At 33.2% G+C, this 22,133-nt stretch overlaps 2 protein-coding genes across 5 annotated transcripts; one reads left to right on the top strand and one right to left on the bottom strand.

Moving 5' to 3' along the window:
* Positions 1 to 1,694: 1,694 nt before the first annotated feature.
* LOC131946484 (sperm-associated antigen 1) lies at positions 1,695 to 12,518 on the bottom strand. Of its 4 annotated transcripts, none has more exons than XM_059307278.1 (24): positions 12,457 to 12,518; positions 11,342 to 11,474; positions 11,158 to 11,232; positions 10,989 to 11,073; positions 9,562 to 9,696; positions 9,356 to 9,423; positions 8,737 to 8,843; positions 8,561 to 8,619; positions 8,374 to 8,473; positions 7,913 to 7,990; positions 7,654 to 7,760; positions 6,933 to 7,569; positions 6,650 to 6,821; positions 6,479 to 6,559; positions 6,224 to 6,378; positions 5,829 to 6,037; positions 5,351 to 5,458; positions 5,070 to 5,159; positions 4,753 to 4,866; positions 4,531 to 4,651; positions 4,138 to 4,392; positions 3,749 to 3,823; positions 3,541 to 3,636; positions 1,695 to 3,264 (listed from the first exon to the last, which is right to left on the bottom strand). In XM_059307278.1, the coding sequence occupies exons 2-24, from the start codon at positions 11,467 to 11,469 to the stop codon at positions 3,167 to 3,169; spliced, it is 3,153 nt and encodes a 1,050-aa protein (XP_059163261.1). In that variant the 5' UTR covers positions 11,470 to 11,474; positions 12,457 to 12,518; the 3' UTR covers positions 1,695 to 3,166. The 4 variants fall into 4 exon arrangements, with proteins under 4 accessions (XP_059163261.1, XP_059163262.1, XP_059163263.1 ...); XM_059307279.1 differs by having other exon boundaries at positions 12,415 to 12,478; XM_059307280.1 differs by lacking the exon at positions 12,457 to 12,518 and adding an exon at positions 12,345 to 12,363.
* LOC131946485 (cullin-2) lies at positions 12,519 to 21,997 on the top strand. The gene is made up of 21 exons (XM_059307282.1): positions 12,519 to 12,712; positions 13,567 to 13,685; positions 13,804 to 13,906; positions 14,059 to 14,156; positions 14,574 to 14,676; positions 14,810 to 14,892; positions 15,034 to 15,130; positions 15,219 to 15,329; positions 15,451 to 15,613; positions 15,800 to 15,927; positions 16,132 to 16,227; positions 16,519 to 16,584; positions 16,732 to 16,860; positions 16,953 to 17,039; positions 17,341 to 17,487; positions 17,737 to 17,814; positions 17,996 to 18,062; positions 18,208 to 18,404; positions 18,850 to 18,951; positions 19,252 to 19,368; positions 19,488 to 21,997. The coding sequence occupies exons 2-21, from the start codon at positions 13,567 to 13,569 to the stop codon at positions 19,617 to 19,619; spliced, it is 2,223 nt and encodes a 740-aa protein (XP_059163265.1). The 5' UTR covers positions 12,519 to 12,712; the 3' UTR covers positions 19,620 to 21,997.
* The last annotated feature ends 136 nt before the right edge of the window (positions 21,998 to 22,133 follow it).

The following is a 22,133-nucleotide window of genomic DNA, read 5'->3' as shown; positions in this document are numbered from 1 at the left end:
TGTAAAACTGTGATCCACTTAGATGTCATCTAGTGTAAAACTGTGATCCATCTAGATGACAGATACTGTATTACTGGGATCTAACTAGATGACAGTTCTCTGTGATCCGCCTAGATGCCAATCCGTGTAAAACTGTGATCCATCTAGATCAGGGGTCTCCAAACTACGGCCCGCGGGCCGAATGCGGCCCGCGAGGTCCTCTCATCCGGCCCGCAGAGATCTTTTTGTCCACGGAAAAAAACGATTGTTGGTGATGGCTGAGGAACCTTGTCCAGAAAAATCAAAGACATGCCAGGAAGAAACTGGCCCCCGAACTGAATTTTCATAGTTAATGCGGCCCTCAAACTGAAAAGTTTGGAGACCCCTGATCTAGATGACAGATACTGTATTACTGGGATCTAACTAGATGACAGTTCTCTGTGATCCGCCTAGATGCCAATCCGTGTAAAACTGTGATCCAACAAGATTTCAGCTAGTGTAAGCATTAAAAGACTAAGGACATGCGAAATGTCCTATGAAAATTAAACGACCATTTGATTATTCATAGCAGTTAAAAAAACTGACTAGATGTGAAATTTGTTGCAAGTTACCGCGCTGGAGAAACTAGGTTTCAAATAAAAGATGATTTGTGTTGGTGACGCCGTGTTATTTTCCACAAGTGCTACAAATGCGTGACCTGGTATTGAATATTGGAAAGAGAGGGGGAAAAATGAAAGATCAATCTCAGAGTTAATGGGAGACCTGTGTCCCAGTCTAGGGGTGGGGGGTGGGGGACTAGTGTAGAGCAGGAAGGGGTGTGGCGAACACGGGTGTGGTATGAAATTACCAGAGATTATTAGTCTGAGGGGGGGGGGGGCTGAAGAGTTCCACAGATGTGGATTATGCTGGGGCCACATTGGTATTTGAGTTTCACTTGAATGGGATCGTGTGGGGAGCTTTGGGCGCCCAGCGCGGGCAGGGGGTGGGGGGTAAACGATCTATCCAGACAGTTGCATTACCAACCCGTTTCCGTCCTAACGATAATCTCCATGGTTAAAATACTTGCCGTGACGTCACGCTAAGGGGATGGATATTTATTACAAGGAAGAAGTTAGGACCAGAATTGTAAACCAGATTTATACCATCATCTAGACAGCTTCTATACAATTATTTGTACTATATTCCAGGAAAGTGGTTGGACACTAAATACTGTGTACCATTATAAATGGTACATTACAACAGTGCTTTATAAATATAGGTTTGTACCATAATCTTTTGTACTGTCACATGATCACGAGTTTACAGATTTGTACCACAATAATTTGTACAATAATTTAGCAGTGGTTTCCTTTCAGCGACACTGCTGATTCCTAGTGTCTAGGTAAATTGTCCCTTAGGTCCATCAGCTGTGAGGAGAGAGCGGGCATGATGCATAGTCAACATCTGGCTCTTCAAGTAAGGGTCCAGGGTTTGTGATTGGATTTCCGATGCGCAATCATCCAATGGTCTAATCGGCTACGGAGCCACATTATATTTATAAGCCAGCAGTATAGACGACAACGCTAAATTGTATCATGCAAGCCTTGATCAAAATGTATATTTAAAGAGTCAAGACATTTTCTGAGATATCTGAAAGAACGGTTTCAGTTAAGTTTTGTGTTGGGTACTCTTAAATCAAACATTCAGCAAAACAAAAATAAAAGAATAGAAAAATATTTTATTTTTACCTTTCAAATGCTAGTAAGACCAATTAAAAACATCATGCATGATTGAACACGTAATAAAAAACCTATATAATATATGAACCTCTTTATATACAAGGCCAAATATTGTGGAGATAGGGGCAGTGAAAACATTTACATGAAAAACTAGCTACAGGGCTAGAAGGAAAGGAAACCGGATATCAATTTGATATCTGAAAGTGCTCCCTTAAGCCTGGCGCGCACATAGGTCGAGTGGTCAAACCTAGCAGGACATGACCAGCTAATGGTCAAACCTAGCAGGACATGACAGTCAAGGACCAGGTTCACAGGTGACAAACTTACAACAAACAATCTGTGAAAAGACTAACTAGCATCAAACATTCTGTTTCTGGCTGGGTTTCCATGATCTGAACTAGAGTCTCTCAAGTTACTGTCATGTGCACTACTGTCTGACCATGTGGTCTGATGACAAACATTCACTGTGTTAAGACACAAATCTTGCTAAATTAGACATGAGACTCAAATCAGAGAAAAAGACAACTGTCTATATTTTTAGAGAAGCCAATAACATCAAAAAGTTGACAGAAACTACCTATGGTGACTAAAACCTGCTTTTACTTACCAGTAACGAAATACCATTAGTTTGAATTTAGAAATACTTGTTTAATTATACTTAACAAAATAATTGGCAAACAATGGAAAAAATGTAATTTGCTATTTCAGCTAAGACCTGAATAACAAAACATTCCATTCCCAGTAAATTGTCAGAGCATAATCATTTCATCTGCCAAGCAATAAAGCTACCATACTAGTTTCTAAATATCCATGACTTGTGAAATGGAGAAATCTTTACATAACTTCACTAGCATAAAGCAAGCAGACATGGGGCTATATGACAAGGGAGATAACACAGACATTTAGAGATTCTGAAATTCTTCATACTTATCACTCCTGAGATGTACAAACTACTTTGAATTTGATCTCATTTAAAAATTCATTTCTAATAAAAAAAAATATTTAAATGTAATGATGAAGTCTGAGTTAATGTAAAACTATATTAATAAGCAGCTTACAAGATCAAACTCAATAAATGAAAACAAATTATAACGTTTTTTTTTAAATTCACCTTTTAAAATGCCAGATTTGAAATAATCACAAAGATTTTTCAAGATAATACTGAAGCAATATTTCACTCATAACCTGTTTTATATTAAATATTTCCAAAAAGTATTTAAAATAAAAGCAATATAAAATAGCTGAAATACAAAAACAATTGTAGAAAAGGAAAAAGCAGCAATTATTACTTCATTATCTGCCAAGTTTAAAGATGAAGAATATAAAGTAAAAAACAATCAATGCTATAAAAATATTTTAAAATAGTTTTTCTGCAGTGAACAAACAATGACAGGGTAAAAAACCATAACTGGACAGGGAAACTTCCTTAAAAATTGAACAGATACAATGATGCATATATCTTGCCACCTTTATTTGACTGAATATTCTTTCTTTAGCCTGACAACATCAGCACTGGTGTAGACATTGGAAGTGGTTTTGGACAAAATTTCTAACACAGCTGATACCTCTGGAACAACACAAAAAGCTGGGGTAAACCTCTAGAGCACCTTATGTAGACTTTTAAATTATCACATGCTGTTGGGTCAGAATTCCACAAGCATCCATCCCTATGGTGTACCCTGTGTTTATGTAGTGAATGGATGCTTGTGGAATTCTGCAACATGTGCAAACATCAAAAAACTTTATGTGTAAACTTTTAAAACGTTTTAATCATTAAAGACAACTATCTCTTAACATTACCATCTCTTTAAATATTCACAGATCAAACAAAAAATGTGCTTACCCTTTTTCTCTTTACTATTCATGAACATGGATACAGTTGAAAATCTAGGAACTTTGCATAGATTATCCAAGATTTCAAATCCAGTATCAATTTCACCTATAATTATTGAAACAAAAAATTAATCAATTAGAGAAAAATCTAATAATAACAACAATTAATTATAAATCATCTGAAAATAAGAACAAAATTATGATTAAAGAAACATTACCTTTTAACACCATCTCTTCATAAACACACCTAACAATGATCTGCAGCATCTGCCCATCAAGTTTGTTACTGATCACTAAAAACAAAAATGATTAGCTGTATAAAGCAATCAGAAATAGAACAGTGTCAGTATGTAGCATAATCAGTTATAGGATAAAACACTCACATAATGTGTTGCCTTATACACATAGCACTCAGAGATTTTAATGTATTCCGTATAAGTAATTAAATATTTTGCGAAACATACAATCCCTACATATGCTGAGATAGAAACTATCTGCTAAAGTGGAAGTCAAATCTAAAAACGTACTTTTTTTTAAAATAATTTTAAAATAATTTTAACCAAGTAATACCCAAAGACAACAAAAATTATAACAGTTTCTAACCGACCTGTTGGCAAATCAACAGGTGCTACTTGGCGTAAAATCTCAGCATACGGCTGAATGCCTTGACAAGATTTCAGGGAGTTCCAAGCCTGACAGAATTCATATGGTGTGGTTTTCATCAGCCTTGGGGCAATGGGCGGAGTTACTTTATTTGATGGCTCATTCATCTTTTGTTTCTCTGAGTTTGTTTTGGCTTTGCTGCCTGATGTTGTCTGGCTTGTTTTAACATTCCTTGATTTGTTCTGAGACTTGGATTTTTCTACAATAAAAAAAAAAATTCAGTTTTTAAATTTTTTTTTAAATGGCTTGTAACCATACATTACTTTGTAATAAAAGGTTTCCCAACATCAACTTAATTAAAAGTTTCATGTGGTGTAAACAGGATCAAATTCAGTACCTGTTGCTTTTGCTCTGGGTGGTTTTTCCTCTTCTTCATCATCTTCTATCTCTTCAATTTTCATTCTTTTCCTAGTCTTGGTTTCTTTTTCCACTTTTTTAGCTTTCAACTTTTCAAGCTCCTGAATTCAAAAAAATTTGTTACTGAAGAATAAACTGGCAAAAATAATATTGAAAATATTCTACAGTAGATTACTATGGAAATATTAAATATGAAGCATACTTCTTTATAAGCCATCTTGACAGTGTCCATTTCTTTCTGGGCAGCTGAATTCTTAGGCTCCAGCTTAAGCAGTTCAACAAGATCTTGAAGGCTGGCTTTATATTGAAGCAGCATCTACATTTAAACAATTATTCTTATCACATAGGAAATAAAGTATTAACTATTGATTTACTCTACATTTCATACTACATTTGTGTTTGGAATATTATTTAAGAAGTAAATAGAAGATACACAATAATTGAAAATATGAGACCTGAACTGTAAATGGTACAACTTTTATATCACATGTTATGAAACGATGAAACTTGTTTTCTTACTTTTCGAGCAAGGGCTCTTCTGTACAAAGCCTTAGGATTATCAGCTTGCATGCTTAAAGCTTTATCACAGTCGTTGGAAGCCTCTGTAGCCTATGGATAGAAAATTTTTTATAAACATTCAATAACAATGAACTAAATTCTACTCAAATCTAGTTAATAAACAGATCCACAAAAAGTTTTTTTTTAAATTAAAATATTGATACAATCCAATAAACATCTTAGATATACATAATTAATTTTGGTTTTTCTTATGAAAAACCAAAATAAGTAAAGATGCTTACCATATTTAGTTTGAGGTAGCACAAAGCTCTGTTTGTATAACTGGCTATTTGATCAGGGCACAGACCTATACATTGGCTGTAGCAGTTGACAGCATCCAGATGTTCCCCCTGACAAGAAATACAACATAACAGTAAACATTTTAGTGCTAGATACAGAATATTTCAAGTTACCAGTAAACATCCTAGTGCTAGATACAGAATATTTCAAGTTACCAGTAAACATTCTAGTGCTAGATACAGAATATTTCAAGTTACCAGTAAACATCCTAGTGCTAGATACAGAATATTTCAAGTTACCAGTAAACATTCTAGTGCTAGATACAGAATATTTCAAGTTACCTGTAAACATTCTAGTGCCAGATACAGAATATTTCAAGTTACCAGTAAACATTCTAGTGCTAGATACAGAATATTTCAAGTTACTAATAAACATTCTAGTACCAGAAACATGTACAAACAAATAAACAGTAAGCTGCACCTTTTGTACATGAAGGTTTCCTTGTGTTTTTAATCTCTCAAATTCTTCTTCTTTGGTAAATTTAATTGGTTCTTTGGTACAATTATTTGCTGCCTCTTTAACTTCTGGAGTTGGAAAATCCTTTACTTTCTCTTTTGTTTCAGAAGTACTTGTAGCTAAATTCTGGGCTGTTGCTTCACTAACTTGGTGCAATGGACTGACTTTGGTTGCTGAAATCAGGAGAGTGAACATAAATGTGGTAAACAAAAAAAATTCAACAACTGGTGGTCAACAGGGCACCCATGCTCACAGCAATGTGTGCTCAGCAGAATGGAATACTCTCTTCACAAAACATGTACATGTATCATAATGTTGCTCTACCTGTGTCAAAAAAATAATTGTAATATTCAACCTACTTTCCTTATCCACTAGAGATGAAGATGACGATAACGATGTATGAAGTCCAGCTTGGTCCAGTATGACAGGTACCTCCCAGGGCTGAACAAAGACAAGAGGAGGTAAATTCTTGCGCCAACTTGAGCCATTCTGCTGCTGTAGCATCCCTTGACATCTGAAACAGGAAACTTTGTGCTTTCCTCACTCTATAAAGTAGGCTTGTACCATTAGTGTACACAATATATTTTAAAGCACTACATTAGATAATAGTTTACCTGGATGCACCTTGATGAGCCAGCTCAGTTGATTTGTCAATACTCAAAACATGCTTGTAATCAACATAAGCTTCAGCATATCTAGGAAAAATAAACAAGTCAACTATTGCCATTTTAGAAGTCTTATTAAATGTTATAACTGTCTAGACATAGAAAAAGAAGTTAACTTACTTTTCCATATTTTCATAAGCCATAGCTCGACGTAACAGTGTTTTGGTCCCATGAGGCACCAACTGTAGTGCTTCACTGCAGTCAGTTATTGCTAGACTACAATTTCCTGTCTTCAAGTGGCATGCAGCACGGTTACTCAATAGAACTGACAGGTTGACAATTTGTTCTGGATCTAAAATAGTGAAGGTTTTTAATGATTGGGCTTTATAATTGATTATCTAACTTATAAGTTTATCATAATACTAAGACTAATTTTTTTTTATTTATTAATTATTTTTATTACCTTTTTTAAGCTTTGAAATGGCATTTGAATACTGATCCACTGCATCTCCATATTGGCCACTTCTAAAAAATGAATTTCCGTTTTCTTTTGATTCAAGAATTTCAGAAGACAGTGGGAGCTGTATAAACTCTGGACGTGAGTATTGCTGGTTTGCTGCGGGTGAGATCACAGGGGGTGAGGCAGCAGTTGTTTCTTGGTCAGCTGCATCATCTTCTAGAGTGAAAGACACTTTTGGTGAGTTTTGTAAGCTTTGTTCAGATAGTGAAGAATCTAAGGCAGAGGTAGAAGGCATCTTAGAAGGAGCTGGACCTGTGGTTGTATGGTCTTTACAATTGTCTTTTAAAGAATCATGGGAGGGGATGGGCTCTGGCACTACACAAGTGGACTGTGTAACCTGGTCATCTGGTTGTTCACACATAGCTGTTGTTTCCTTAGTCATTTGTGCTCCCTCAGTGGATGTTGCTTGTTTATGATCTGTCTTGTCAGGCCCAAGGCCATTTACAACAGGTTTCTCTATCTCCACTTCTTCACATTCATCTTCACCGTCCTCCACCTCTTCTATAACCATTCGCCTTCCTTTCTCTTTCTTTTCTTTTTCCAGTTTAAGTTTTTCCACATTTACTTCTTCTAGCAGATCCTAAAAATAAAAATTATTCAAGTGTTTAGTTCAAAGACTGATATTTCTTTTTAATTTTTTTCCTGTACAAATCAGGCAACTTACCTGAGCTTTCTTATTATTTGGCTCAACAGCCAGCACTTTTTCAAAATCAACCAATGCTTTTGGGTAATTCTTTTTGCTTTTAAAAGCTGTTCCTCTTCTTAATAATGCTAGAAAAAGAATAAAGATTCAATTTCACTATCAATCATATTAATTTTATTGCTACCCTTGTCTTATAAAATATCAAAAGACAAACCATTAAGATAAAAAATTTAAATTACAAAGGCTAACCAGTGCAGCAATGTTTGTAACATATACTCACCTTTAATATTGTTGGCTTCTAAATTTAGAACACTGTTGCAGTCATTTATAGCCTGGTCCCATTTTTCTAGCTTTAAATCTGATTTTGAAATAAGTAGGGTAAATCATGTAAATGTAACAGCTTATACAACTCAAATAAGAAAAATTGATACAATGCATAGTTTTTTTTAGCGAGAAAAGAAATTTTAATATCTATGATTGCCCTGTAATGTAAACAGCTAGGGAGCTATATGAATCAATACTTTGACAAGTCAAATAGTTGATTGGAGGAAAATTTTCCAATCAGACTTCACTAAGTTAGATGAAATTTGTTAATTATGATGGTTTCATTATAGAGATCACTTTTGCCTATGCATATAATTTTATAAATCTCTAAATTGCAAAATGAAAATAGTATTTTAGTAACAAAAAATGCCCAGAAACCAAATTGTGACCAGCAAGGTTTAGTGTGAAGATACTTACACGCCAATGCTCTGTTGTTGTAAGAAGCAGCAGTTGGCATGAGTGAGATACTGCGAGAATAATATGTCACTGATTCTTCAAAGTCTTTAGAACCAAACGCCTAAATGAAGATACAATTTTTATGAAACTATCTATAATCTCAAAAAGTTTAAAAAACACTTTTTAATTTAGATAGCATATTCTTTACCTCATTTCCTTTGTCTTTTTCTCTATTGGCTTTGATCTGTTTTTCTTCTTCACTCAATCCTTGTGATAAATATACTAATGTTATTAAGCAGTTTTTAAAGCAAGATTGTAAAGATTCAACTTTACTAGGCAGCTTTTTCTAAGAAGTTTTAAAAGAATATAAACTTGTTAACATACCTGTAGTATCAATTTCAGGTGAAACTCCATTCATTTTAGGCTTGCCTGGTGTCTTGTCTTTGACCTCTTCGGAATCCACTTTTTTAAGTTCAGCTTCAATATCAAACCTGAAGTTAAATTCATATACAGCTTATAGTATACATGAATTATTTTATATTTTTGTTTTGTTTGTGATGTTAATGTAGATATTTTTTAAAATATGTATTAAAATAAAATCTACTACATTAGTTTTGCTTGTTAGAAGCTAATGTTTCTTATACAGGAGTGCCATTATTTTTTAAATAAATTCAAATTTTCCCAACTCTGAAACCAAATTATGAAATTTATACAACCCTAAAACTCATTGCACATCAAAATATTTTTAAACAATGATACTTTTATTTCTTTTCAAGACATTTGATCCTGTACAATCTTTAGTAGTGCCGCATATCATATTGTCTAAGTAGGAGTATTTAAAACATTGCTGTATATGGATTTTGCACACAAAAGTTAGAAATATTGGACCCATCCATTTACTGAATGTCAAGTTTTTAAAAATTCATTGTACTTTAATTTAAGACCCTCCGTCCCGTCAAAAACTGCAACCAAAATAAATTGCGTGATACAAAGAAATACATACTTGTCCCATTCTTTGGGATCCCTTGGTAAAACTTTCTTTTTTGTTTTATCTTCAGAGATTTTTTTTTGCTACAATAAAATAAAGTTGAAACGATTTCAGCAACTTGACAAAAAATAATTTATATATTTTGTACTATTTATAAATTATATAAAATAGTAGAATGTGGCTATATAAAGTTATAAGATAGTAAACCCGAAACAACATACTTTCTTCCCTTCAAGAATGACATTATTTGAGCGAACAGGAGGAAGGTTTTCATCCACTTCAATATCTTTTTCATTGTCTTTAGCAGTCTTTACTGTTTTCTTTAGATCTTTGTCACTCATGCTGTTGGTCCAATTCTGGAAAACATTTAGAACGAGAAAAATGGCCCGTTGAGGAGGATACACCGGGCGCTAGGTTGATAGTGCTGTCTCTTTTCTCTAAACTAAAACCAACGCATCCCCCACACACACCTACCCCCAACCCCCAACCCCACCCCCCACCCACCCCTAACACCCCACCCCCACCCCACCCCAGCCCCACCCCCACCCCCCAAAAAAACATGTCTACCGTCCCATTCAACGAAATATAATTATATACTTTTTCCAGTGTCCGCCCCCTCCCCGAAAATTCTACCCCCGCCCCCGAAAATTTCAAGTACCCCCCACCCCTCTCCGGGGAGGAAAAAGTCTGAAAGAAACACTGGTGTTGCGCTTAGCCACTACGCGAAGAATTGCATTAAAGAAATTGCGAGAAAACCACTTTTTAGATTAGACACATTAATTAGGCGGTAATTTTATTATAGAGTATCGATGAGGAAACCACCCCACCCCCCCCCCCCACACACCCCCCCCATCCCCCCCCCCCCACCACCCCCCCCCCCACTCCCAAAAAAAACATGTCTACCGTCCCATTCAACGAAATATAATTATATACTTTTTCCAGTGTCCGCCCCCCTCCCCGAAAATTCTACCCCCGCCCCCGAAAATTTCAATTACCCCCACCCCTCTCCGGGGAGGAAAAAGTCTGAAAGAAACACTGGTGTCGCGCTTAGCCACTACCAGAAGAATTGCATTAAAGAAATTGCAAGAAACCCACTTTTTAGATTAGACACATTAATTAGGCGGTAATTTTATTATAGAGTATCGATGAGGAAATTTCTTTTGAGTTGGGGAGGGGGGGGGGGGCTCAGACGTTCTTACGCGGGGGGTGGGGCTTCGCCCCTAACCGAAGAATTGTATGCAAGAAACTCTTCACGCAAACCATTTAGATTAGACAACATTTCCTTTTTTTCAATGTTTACGCGATAATCAATGACGTCATATTACTGTGTGCACTCTCTGGTTTGAGATTATGTTCTACTCTACGCTAAATGTGTCGACGTCATATTTCGTTTTTCGAATTACTGTGCATGTTTTTATTTTGCTTGTGTTTTCTCTAGAGCGTTCTTGTCAGACAGAGCGTTCTTGTCAGACAGAGCGTTCTTGTCAGACAGCGAAACTATTTTTATAGATATTATGGACAGTATATAAACTCAGATGATTATTTCAGTTTTCACATCACTTTAATTTCAAAATTCTCTGCATTTGAAAAAAAAAATCTAACAATGGTAATACAATTGTAAGTGACAGAGTAATTTTTAAATAGTCACCTTTAAGTCATCCTCAATTTGTTTCCAATCTCCACTGCTGAGGTCCCCTGGTCGTAAGATTGGACCTTCCTGTCTCAAAACACGGCTGTTGAAAATAACATTTTAAATTACACTAATAATCTTTATAACAAGATTTCAGTCATGTCTAATAACCATTAAAAGAACGTGCCTTTTAGGATTAAGTGTGAGCAGTCGTTTTTCAGCACATTTTTCAAGTTCTGGATACTTTCCTTCATCTCCTGATCTGTAAAACACAAGAATCTATTTAAAACATCTCATTGTGAGTGGTGTATCACTCACTATATTAGTAATAAACATTACAATTAGAATTAATAATTACTACTCCTTCATACCTTAGTATCCTGATAATCTTTTCCAACTCCTTCACATCAGTGCATTTTTCAATATAAGCATAATCCAGATGAGAAAGGGGAATGTCATACTTTTTTGAAGTCTGACCTTCTAGGTGAATATTTGACATTTTACCTAATAAAAAATTGTTTTTTTTTTCATTATTCAATCAAGTTTAAGCTGAACTTGGTGTAGGACAATGGGTTATATCAGTGTCTGATAATGCCATAATAATTAAGCTTCTTAAGATAAGAATGTTAAATTAATTGTAGTAAACTAAATAAAATTATGACTTGCTAATGTAAATGCTAACCCTTCCCCATGTCCTGCCAGAGCATTAATAATTAATTCTAATTTGAAATTGCTGACCATAAAACTAAACCTGAGGGGATGATTGAGGATATCGATGTCCAATAATAGACTTTTCCAAAAATAGGTGTATTAGTTTGTTAGTAGTATTGTAATCTCAACTAATTTTATGGTTAGAGATTAGGGTTAGGCAGGCATAGCCATAGGGTTGAGAGGTTACTGTACTGTTAGCATTGACATTATTTAGTTAAGTACCAGAAACCTAACACCCCTTTTTTAAGAGGATTCTATTATTGGACACTGGTTAAAATTTCCCCAAAAAATCTGTAGGCATATCTAATGATTTTTAATGTAGGCCTACAAATTTTAATTTTAATAATTTTTAGGCTAAATGCCTAGAATTAAGAATACTAATATTTCATATAATTTACTATTTGTTAGGCTTAGATCTAGAATCTAATCTAGATAGCCCATAGATCTAGACTTAGATTTTCTAGATCTATCTATCTAGTCTAGCTCTATTGATAGTTAATAAAATAGATCCTAGATCTAGATCTAGATTATCTATTTTTTTTTTGTACTTTCTCTTTTGTTTTTTTATTTATTTTTAAGTTGCTGTAAAAAAGTTTAACGAAGTAAAGGGCTTAATAAATGTGTAGATGAAAATCACAGGCAGTAATGGAGCAGTTTAACTACTTAAAATAAGAACTGTAATGAATGTTAGCAGCAAACAAAGTAACAAAAAAGTCTTATTTATCTTGCTAACTGGATAAAACCTATTCTGGAAGATTAACCAAAAGTAGCTCACGGTTTTCACGCCGTGGTTTCCAAGGTGGAAGTGACGCTAAATATAGACCAAACCGAGGTTCACGCGAGATTTACCCAATATGGCTGCTATCATTTGCAACAGGATTGGATATTGATAAACTTCATAAGAGAAACAACCGTATTCTATTTATGGATGGGTTTTAATGTAATAATATTTTCCTCTCAATAATACCGATTTTAAAGAAGGTTCTAGATATAGATCGACTTTATATAGATCTAATACATGCATAAAAGAGGTAAGTCTCCAAAGTTGTTTAGTTTTTTTTTAGTTTTAGAAGTTGTAGACTTTCTATTTTCTAGATTTTAGAGAAAATTAAATGTGGATTTTCCAAGTAAAAGTTTCTAAAAATAAAAAAATAAAATGTTCCCAAAGTAAAGTTAGATATTGTTCACTGTTGTGTTACTCAGTTACCGTTAGGTTAGACTAGATTCTAGATCTAGATCTAGTTAGAATTTTGTTTTCCCGATTCAGTAAGGTATCTAGATCTCTAGATTTTATCAACAAACACTCAAATACTGGGGGGGGGGGGGGGGGATAGACTAACAATAGTATCAAGCCATTTTTTGTAGACCCCATAGGATCTTCATCTTGTATTCTTGTTATTTAAGTTAATTTAACATACCCGGCACTAAATATATCATTCCCTAGTCCAGGGGTTCCCAACCTTTTTTTACTCTAGAGCACATTCTAAAATATCGGTAGGGTGGCGGGCACCACTTCTTTTTAAATCGACAAACTCCTTCCAGAGGCGTAGCGACCCTTCCTGTCACCCAGGGACAAAACTTTCGATTTGCACACCCCCCCCCTCAAATTTTCGATTTGCACCCCCCTCAAATTTTTGATTTGCACCCCCCCCCCCCCCCCCCTTCAACCTTTCAATAATGTTTATGGAAAAATTTCTGTCTCTGTCGAATAGTGAGAGGCGGGCACATACGAATTGTTCGGCGGGCGCCATGGCGCACGCGGGCACGGGGTTGGGAACCCCTGCCCTAGTCATTATCATTAAACTTAAACTAACCTTCTCATCTTACAAACGTAGTGCAACATTGAATAAAGGCACAGGTTTAACATTTTTTTTTAAATTTCTAGATGTCTCTGAAACCCAGAAGAGTTGATTTTAATGCAACTTGGAAACTGTTGAAAGAAACTTTGGAAGGTGTTATAACATGTGGATCTGTACAGCGAGTTACATGGAATGATAGGTTTTCATATCCTTGACACATTTTTAAAGTATTAAATTATAATTTGTTTAGTCCTCTATTTTATTGTGCTAGTTACTAATTAGAATTAGATCAAATTTAACATGAGTTACACTTAACTTGATACTGATGTATATAAACTGTGCACCGCCCTTCCTGAGCCTCATGGAGACAACTTGTATCAAAGCACAAAAGAATTTCTTGAGGAACATGTCCGGAATCTTCATGCAGTAATTCCATTTCTCTGTTTATAATTTCTGTTAAAATTACTGGTTGTAATATCTTTTTTACAAATGATTTTATGGTCATGATCCATTATAGGTGACTTGACTCTGCTTATAAGTAGTAAACATTATATCATTGATTTATTTTTATTCCCCAGGAAATTTGTGATGCTCGTGATGATCATATGCTTGAAACATACCATAAAAACTGGGAAAGATTTAACACTGGTGCAGGATATTTAAATCAGTTATATGGGTGTGTTGGGTTTTATTCATGTCTTAATGGCGCATAACCAGTTGACACGTAATCCTTAATTGTGATGGAAGTATGGTCGAGTCGGCAAAGCTCATGGTTGATAAATTCGAAAAAAGTCTCGAGTTCAAACCCTCTGGCTGATAAGGCTCGATCCCTCCCAACACTAAAAATTAAGAACGAAGAAGAAGAAGTCTTAATGGTTTCTTGTTTTTTTTTCACTTCATTTTACTGTTCAATATCTTTCTTTAGCAATTGTTTAATATTTTTTATTGTTTTTAATTCTTACATTTTAAAACAACTTTTTACACATATAAATAGATGTTATTAAATTTTGACCCTGTACAGTTTATCTTTTTGTTTATAGGTTTTTTTTTAACAGAAAATCAAGCGTGTTATTATTTTGTATTTACTTTGCAGGTACCTAAACAATACTTACATAAAAAAACAAAAGTATTCTGATGCTGATGTTAATTATGGAGTTTTTCCTGTTGATGCTGATTGTTTGCTAGAAATAGGAGAGGTACATATTACTGTCACTTTCTATGCTATCAAAATAATAATTTCAATTTGAGCATTCTTTAAAAGATGTTTAATTTTAATTTCTTACATGTTATTTATTGTCGAATATATAAATCTAAATCTTGACTGTTTAGCTTGCCAAAGACACATGGAAAAATTTGATGATTGATCCTATCAAGAACAAGCTGGTTGTCCTGATACTGCAAGAGATTGCCAAGTCAGTTTTGTTTTAACAAATAATTAGAATTAAAAGTGGCAGCAAACTCATGTTCAATAGTTTTTACATTTGACTACTTTAACTTGTACTATATTAGCTGTATAAATTATTCATGTTTCTATGAGTTCTTTATGATTTCAGAGACAGGAATGGTTATAGTGTTAACCAAACAGTTATTCATAGTGTTGTTACTTCCTTTGTTGATGTTTCGGAGTACAAGAAAAAAACTCCACTAGAAGTAAGTGCCATCTTACTCCATGTGCATGAAATATTGTCCTCGTATCTCTCTGTAGTGTGTGTAACATGACATTGTTATTTTTTTGCAGTTATATCAAGAAATATTTGAAACCCAGTTTTTGAAAGAGACTGGTGAATTTTATCGCCATGAGGCTGCTCGATTGAAGGCAGACTGCACATGTTCAGAATATTTAGATAAAGTTAGTAAAGCTATTTTTTAAATTATATTCAGCTGTAAAGTACATCTGCTACTGTACATCTATTTAAATTAGATAAATTTTGTGTTATTTAATACTCAGTGTGGCTTTTTTTTTTTCTTAGGTCATACAAAGGTTAGACAATGAAAATTTTCGGAGTAGAAAGTTTTTACATAGTACATCTTACGTAAAAGTTACACATGAGGTCCAGTCTAGAATGGTGGCAGATATAATAGAATTTTTGCATGGTGAGAGTAAAGATATGGTTGAGCAAGAAAGGAGAAAAGGTTTGTTTGTTTTTATTATTGAACTCTTTCAATTTATCTTGTAAAAAAATCTACCAACTTCATTTCATTTTCTTGTTGTGATTAGTTTTTAAAATTTATTTCTACTTATTTTTAAAAGCCATAAACTATGCATATTACACAAAATATTATTTTGTAAGTTCATGTGTTGAAATTTTCCTTTACTAGATCTTACAAATATGTATAAATTACTAAAACCAATCAGCAAGGGTCTTGAAGTGTTAGTTCGGGAAGTAGAAAGCCACATTAAACAGCAGGGTATGCAGTCAGTCCTCAGTCTTAAAAATGATCCATCTGTAAGTGTAAAATTTATCCCGACAATTGTTTATTTTAAATATCATTATTCTGTTATTCTATACATTTTTTCTTTCTAATTTTTTGTATTAAATCTATTTCTTTCTGTTAGCCACTATCTATTTGTGTTTAATTTAAGTTCAAAATTAATTAAAGTTTAATCACACGTCCTCTTATGTGTGACTAACTCAAAATGTGTTTTTCAGTTTGTCGAAGCCATGTTGAAAGTTTACCACAAATTTCGAGAGCTTATTAATGATGTCTTTAATAATGATCAAGCTTTTACCGGTGCCTTGGATAAAGTAAGCATGCCTACATCTTTCATGTTAAATCTGAATAGCACATTACTTTTTCAGAACTCTTACATTAAATATGATTCAACCTGAGGGGCTAGAAAGAAGCATATGCTAGTTGTTTAGAACTCATAAGTTTAGCTGTACTAAATAGTGGCTAGTGTCTAATTTTACTTTACCTGACTTTATGAAGGGGGGGGGGGGGCATTTTTATTGCTTGTAGTAACTAAAGGTCAGTTAAGATACAGATTTGCCAAGCATTTTTTACTTAAGTTCAAAAGTAACTTAATTTTACCCCAGGCATGTTCTGCTGTGATTAACCATAAACCTCAGACTTCACGAGCACCAAACAGATCTCCTGAATTGGTAGGTACAATGTTTAGACCATCTTAAGCTATGTTTCTTAATATTCAGCTTAATTTACCACATGTAGCAGTGATTATGAATGAGTAGGTGCACATTTATTTTTTAGATGGTCTGATACAGTTATCTTTTATTCTTTTACTTTAACAGCTAGCCAAATACTGTGACAATTTGCTCAAAAAAAGCACAAAAGGTGTTGGTGATGTTGAGCTTGATGAGAAGTTGTCAGGCAGCATTATTATATTTAAGTATTTGGATGATAAAGATGTCTTTCAAAGGGTGAGCTCATTTTAACTTATTCAAATATTTTGAATTTATTTTCAACAATTTTATACAAGTATAACATTGTTTTTACCTTTTTTTTTTACCAGTTTTATTCTCGTATGTTGGCCAAGCGTCTTATATATAGCCAGTCAGCCAGCATGGATGCAGAAGAGAGTATGATCACAAGGTTAAAGGCAAGTTTTTAATCTCATTCTTTACCCTTTGTCTCTTTTTTTTACTGTATTAAAAGTTGTAAAAGGAAGTAATTTTTTTGTAATTTGTGCTATACGCTGAATTGCTTGCAAGCTTGGGGCTTTGAATTTACTATTAAAAAAACGAGTGTATTAATTAATTTGTTTTCTTATTTTAAACTTTATAGATGCAATTTCACATAGAATCTAGCAAGCTTATAAGTTCTGAGTTTAACAAGTTGTGTATGATAAGATAGTTTTCTATTTAGTGCTATATAATAAAGATGTACTCATACTTTTCCAGCAAGCTTGTGGCTATGAATTCACCAACAAACTTCACAGAATGTTCACAGATGTCAGTGTTAGCACAGATCATGTGAATAATTTCAATGCTTATTTAAAAGATCTCAACACCACATTAGGAGTTAACTTCAGTATTTTAGTGTTTCAGGTGAATATTTTTTTTAGTTGTAGCTCATCCCAACCCAACAAAATAATTGTAATTAAATGAAAGAGAAGCAATTAACATGTAGTTCCACATGTTCAGACATTACATGTCAGATCTCATCTATCTTGACCTTCTTTGTGTCTCACCTTTTTTATTTGTAAGAATGTATGCATTTGTTGCCAGACTAAACAACATGAATCTATTGCTTTAGCATTTAATGTTTATTCTCATTTATTTTCTTACTTTTATTAGGCAGGAGCTTGGCCTATCACACCACAGACTAATTTATCTTTCCACATACCACAACAGTTAGAAAAAAGTGTACGCTTGGTGAGTTCAACACAAACTCTGTATTCTTTTTTATACATTATTCATTGATTTGTCTGGAATATGCATTGCCATATCTATACTAGATTGTTTTTTCTATGATTAATTCCACTGTATAACTGATTTACTAGTTTACATTTAGATGATTTATTTTATATTTTGGAATATTTTTTTCTGTTTTTAGTTTGAGTCATTTTACAATAAAAAATTCAATGGTAGAAAGTTAACATGGATGCAAGCCTTAAGCAATGGTATGTAAAACTTTACAGAATTTTGTCATTATAACCTTAAGTATTATATGTAAGTAAACAAGTTTTAACACACAAATTTAAATTGGAAACTAATACAATTAGATTTTTCTATTTAAAAGTAATCTTCTCTTGTTTTATTTTTCAGTTGAGTTGAAACTGTGTTATTTAAAAAAGTCATATATAGTGACCATGAGCACATTCCAGATGGCTACACTGCTCCCGTTTGAAAATGCAGATTCCCTTCCTTTCTCCGACATTCGGACTAGCACTGATTTGCCAGAGAAAGAACTTGTGAAACAGTTACAGACTTTGGTGGACACAAAGATTCTCAACACCCAGGATGTGAGCAGTTTTATTTACATTTGTTTCCTTAATAAAAGCTGTTATTTTCTTAGTCAACTTCTTTTGTGTTTGATACATATTTTGTTACATCATCATCATCATCTTTTCGCATTTGTGCCCAAGGCACTTTGGGCAGAGTTCATGTTTCAATAACCTCAGCATACAGGGGGATAGTATAGTCAGCACTATGCCAAACCCTTAGTTTCCGTAACCTGAGTCAGGTACCCATTAAAGCTGGGTGGACTCAAGACGTCCTACAGATTCAAGCACAGCTTGTTTGGTGGCTCTTTAAAACAGCTGCTCTAAAGCTCATGTTTCATTTCCATGTTTTTTAATTGTAATCAATATCTAGCATTATTACCAATGGAAGTGTATTACTGCAATTTTAAATCCATCTTTTAGTGTTTCAGATCTGAAAATATTTTTTTCTTATATTCTATTTTAGAATATTGTGACTGAGAGTTCAATGCTTGTATTAAATTTGTCATACAACAACAAGCGAACAAAGTTTAAAATTATGGCAGCAATTCAGAAAGAGACACCACAGGTAAGTTGATGTGATACAACTTTAATTTTTCTTGCTAGTCCGAAATGATATCAGTGAATTCACACTGAACAGTGTCTGTTCTACTTGAGACAATTAGGTGGGAACTGTGATGGTGTGTCACAGAAACAAGTAACGCTCCAAGTTATGCATGCTGATTGCACTTATTCATTATTTTCTACTGGTATCTACAACTAGTTTTAAAAAAATTATTAGTTTTATGTTGTGTGAGTTCATTAGATAATAGTTTTTTGACGTTTATTTTCAAGTTACTTGTGACTCTAGTATGTATTATTGTTGCAGGAAGTAGAAAGTACACATTCAGCTGTAGATGAAGATAGAAAACTGTATCTGCAGGCAGCAATTGTTAGGATCATGAAAGCTAGAAAAACTATCAAACACAACAACTTAATTCACGAGGTATGGCCTGGACTTAATCATTTTTTAAACATTAAGCAGGGTGAATGTATACAAATTGTAGCATTGTTAAGAGATTAAATTGTTACTTGCCATTATTTATCCACTCTTCTATAATCTAGGTAATAAGTCAAGCTCGGAGCCGGTTTAACCCAAGCATAAGCATGATAAAGAAAAGCATTGAAAGTCTCATAGAAAAAGCATATCTTGAACGAGTAACAGGAACCCCAGATGAATATAGTTATATTGCTTAGGTACATTTTGTTTCAATGTTTGATGCTTATCTTGCTATACAATGCAGTATGTTCCTTTGTTTTTATTGGCTTAATAAAATATGCACACATATGATAAAGCTATCAGCAAAGAATAACTCATGAATGTGTAAGAATGTGCTAAAATGTACTGTTGGCCATCTGATTCAAGGGTAATGTTTGGATGTAAAATTTTCAATGACAATTTTTAACTGATTAGTTGAATTTCTTTAGAATGTTAACCTAAGTTTTTAAAAGCATTTATGCCCTGTAATGTATAACCCCATGAATTTGAAAGAAAAAACAATGGTCATTTTTCACTAAAACCTTTCCATTTACATAGATACAACACATTAAAGTTTTCTTATTCATGTTATGTTTCTTGTTACGTTACAATTATTAATTAAAAAGTTATTTAACATTGAAGTAGTTTGGGTTAAAATTAGATATTATAGAACTCGTAGGTAATTTAAAAAGGACTTGAGTTCTAATGAACATGATGAAACTCGTTATTTCTTAAAGAGCCTAATTATTGTATTTGTAATTCTAAACAGTCTTGGTAAAACGTTACGGGTTGCCATCATAATTTATTACCTGCTGCAACTACTTGTAATAATACATTGTTGTATTTGTTTTGATTTAAGGCACAAAAATAAATATAAGACAGAATAATGTTAACGTCTAGCAATTAATAGTGAAGATGTAAAACTAATGCTTGTCTCTAACTGGTTCTGAAGAGAGGATGTTATTCATGCTGGTAGTCTACCAGCTTTAATACTTAAATACATTTTACTAGCTTAATGTCACTTTACATTTGCAGAATTAAACTTAGTCATTTATACAAGAATGTCATTTTTTATGGTTTCTATTAAAATTACAATTCATAAAAAAGTCAATTTGATCTTCCACTAAATTAAAAATGTCAAGTTTTTGACTGCCTGCCTAAATGTTTAAATATTTTAAACATTTCAGGTTGTTTTTGTAATGTAAACTTGTTTTATTTCATTTAGTTGCAATGTGCCATTTTCCAGTTAAATAATAGTTGTTGCTGTCATCTTCATTAACCAGATTATAAGATTTTTCTTTTGTTCAACACAAAGTATTTTTATGATCCAGTCATTCTTTACTTGCCAGTCATTTCAATGAGTTATTTCAAGTAATGTTGTTCAAGTTTATGTTTGACATTTGAAGTATGTGTTGGGATTATCTTTTGTTTAAAAAACTTTTAAAAACCTTAAGCTATAATGGTAGGCAAATTTTGTTGTAAATACCTATATTGTTTTTTAAAATATCTCTTGGTCAGAATAATATATAAGGTACTTAAATAAAGCCTTCCAATAAAGGGACACAAAATTACATTTGTGCTAAAAGTGCCTAATTTTTAACTTGGGTTCTTTTCTAATTTTGTGTTTCAACTACAGTAGATTCAATTACATTTTATTATTTAAAATTAAATAACTTGCTCTATTATTTGCTTACTAAAAGAAATATTTGTGATTCACTCTTTTATGTTAGCATTAAATACATAAGATGAAAATTACAAAATGATAAAATGGTTTCTTTACAGCTGATATGTCAACAAAAAGCTAAATTACATCACCTAAAATGTTGAGCTAATTGCATGATGTTCACTAGTCCAAGTTTTGTAATTTTTTAAATGTCCTATCTACTTCTATATTAGATCTTCCTTGTTTCCCTTAAAAATCTCTACAGTCTTAGTTGCTTCTCCTTCTGCCAGAAATTCTGATTGTTACTTGTTAGCCAGAAATTTAACTTATTCATGTCAAAAATGTCTCACTAAAAGTTTACACTTGAATCCATTTAAAAAATTTTTCTTAACATAAGGTTTATCTTAACTACTACATCAACAAGCATTTCATAATGCTTTTATTACTAGAATAATCTGTTTCTAATATGTCATCAATCTATAAAAATCCAAAATTATTTTGTTAAATGTTTTATTAACTCTAAATCCCCTTTAAATGACGCGGACAAACAACAAACTACCAAATTTTAAATTATTCAAAAACTGTTTCCTCACCTATTTAGAAATGTGAAGTTTATTTATGGCTATTTCGAGTTCCATGAACATCCAGGTGCAATCGTGATTTTATGTTCTGTTTTCAGTTGGTTTTAAATTTATGTGTGATACGCATGATATCATGTTTACAAGTTAGCAAAAGATTTGGAACCGTAGTTTGAGTTGTTTGTATGTTTCAGAGGGCTTGGATCCTGGGTGTATAAATGTTTTCTAAAGCAATGGTTGATGAGATTCTTTTTACATTGTAGATATTATGTAGATCTTGATTGTTAATATTTAAGGTGACCGTGACCTTGTTAATATTGATGATTCTCCTGTATTAAAATTAAAAGAAATTGAACTGCTTTCATTTTTTTTTTGTCTGTTAGATATTTAGCTAACTTATTTCTGTCTTATACTTTAGAAAAATCCAAGATGCTGCATAATAAAAAAATAACATGAAAATGATTTTACAGCCTGATTTAAAATATTTTATA

Source organism: Physella acuta, unplaced genomic scaffold, assembly GCF_028476545.2.
Source record: "Physella acuta isolate Inbredline_101_S28 unplaced genomic scaffold, ASM2847654v3 ptg000562l, whole genome shotgun sequence".
In the NCBI taxonomy this organism is placed as follows: Eukaryota; Metazoa; Mollusca; class Gastropoda; family Physidae; genus Physella; species Physella acuta.
This window is presented reverse-complemented; position numbering and strand designations above follow the sequence as displayed.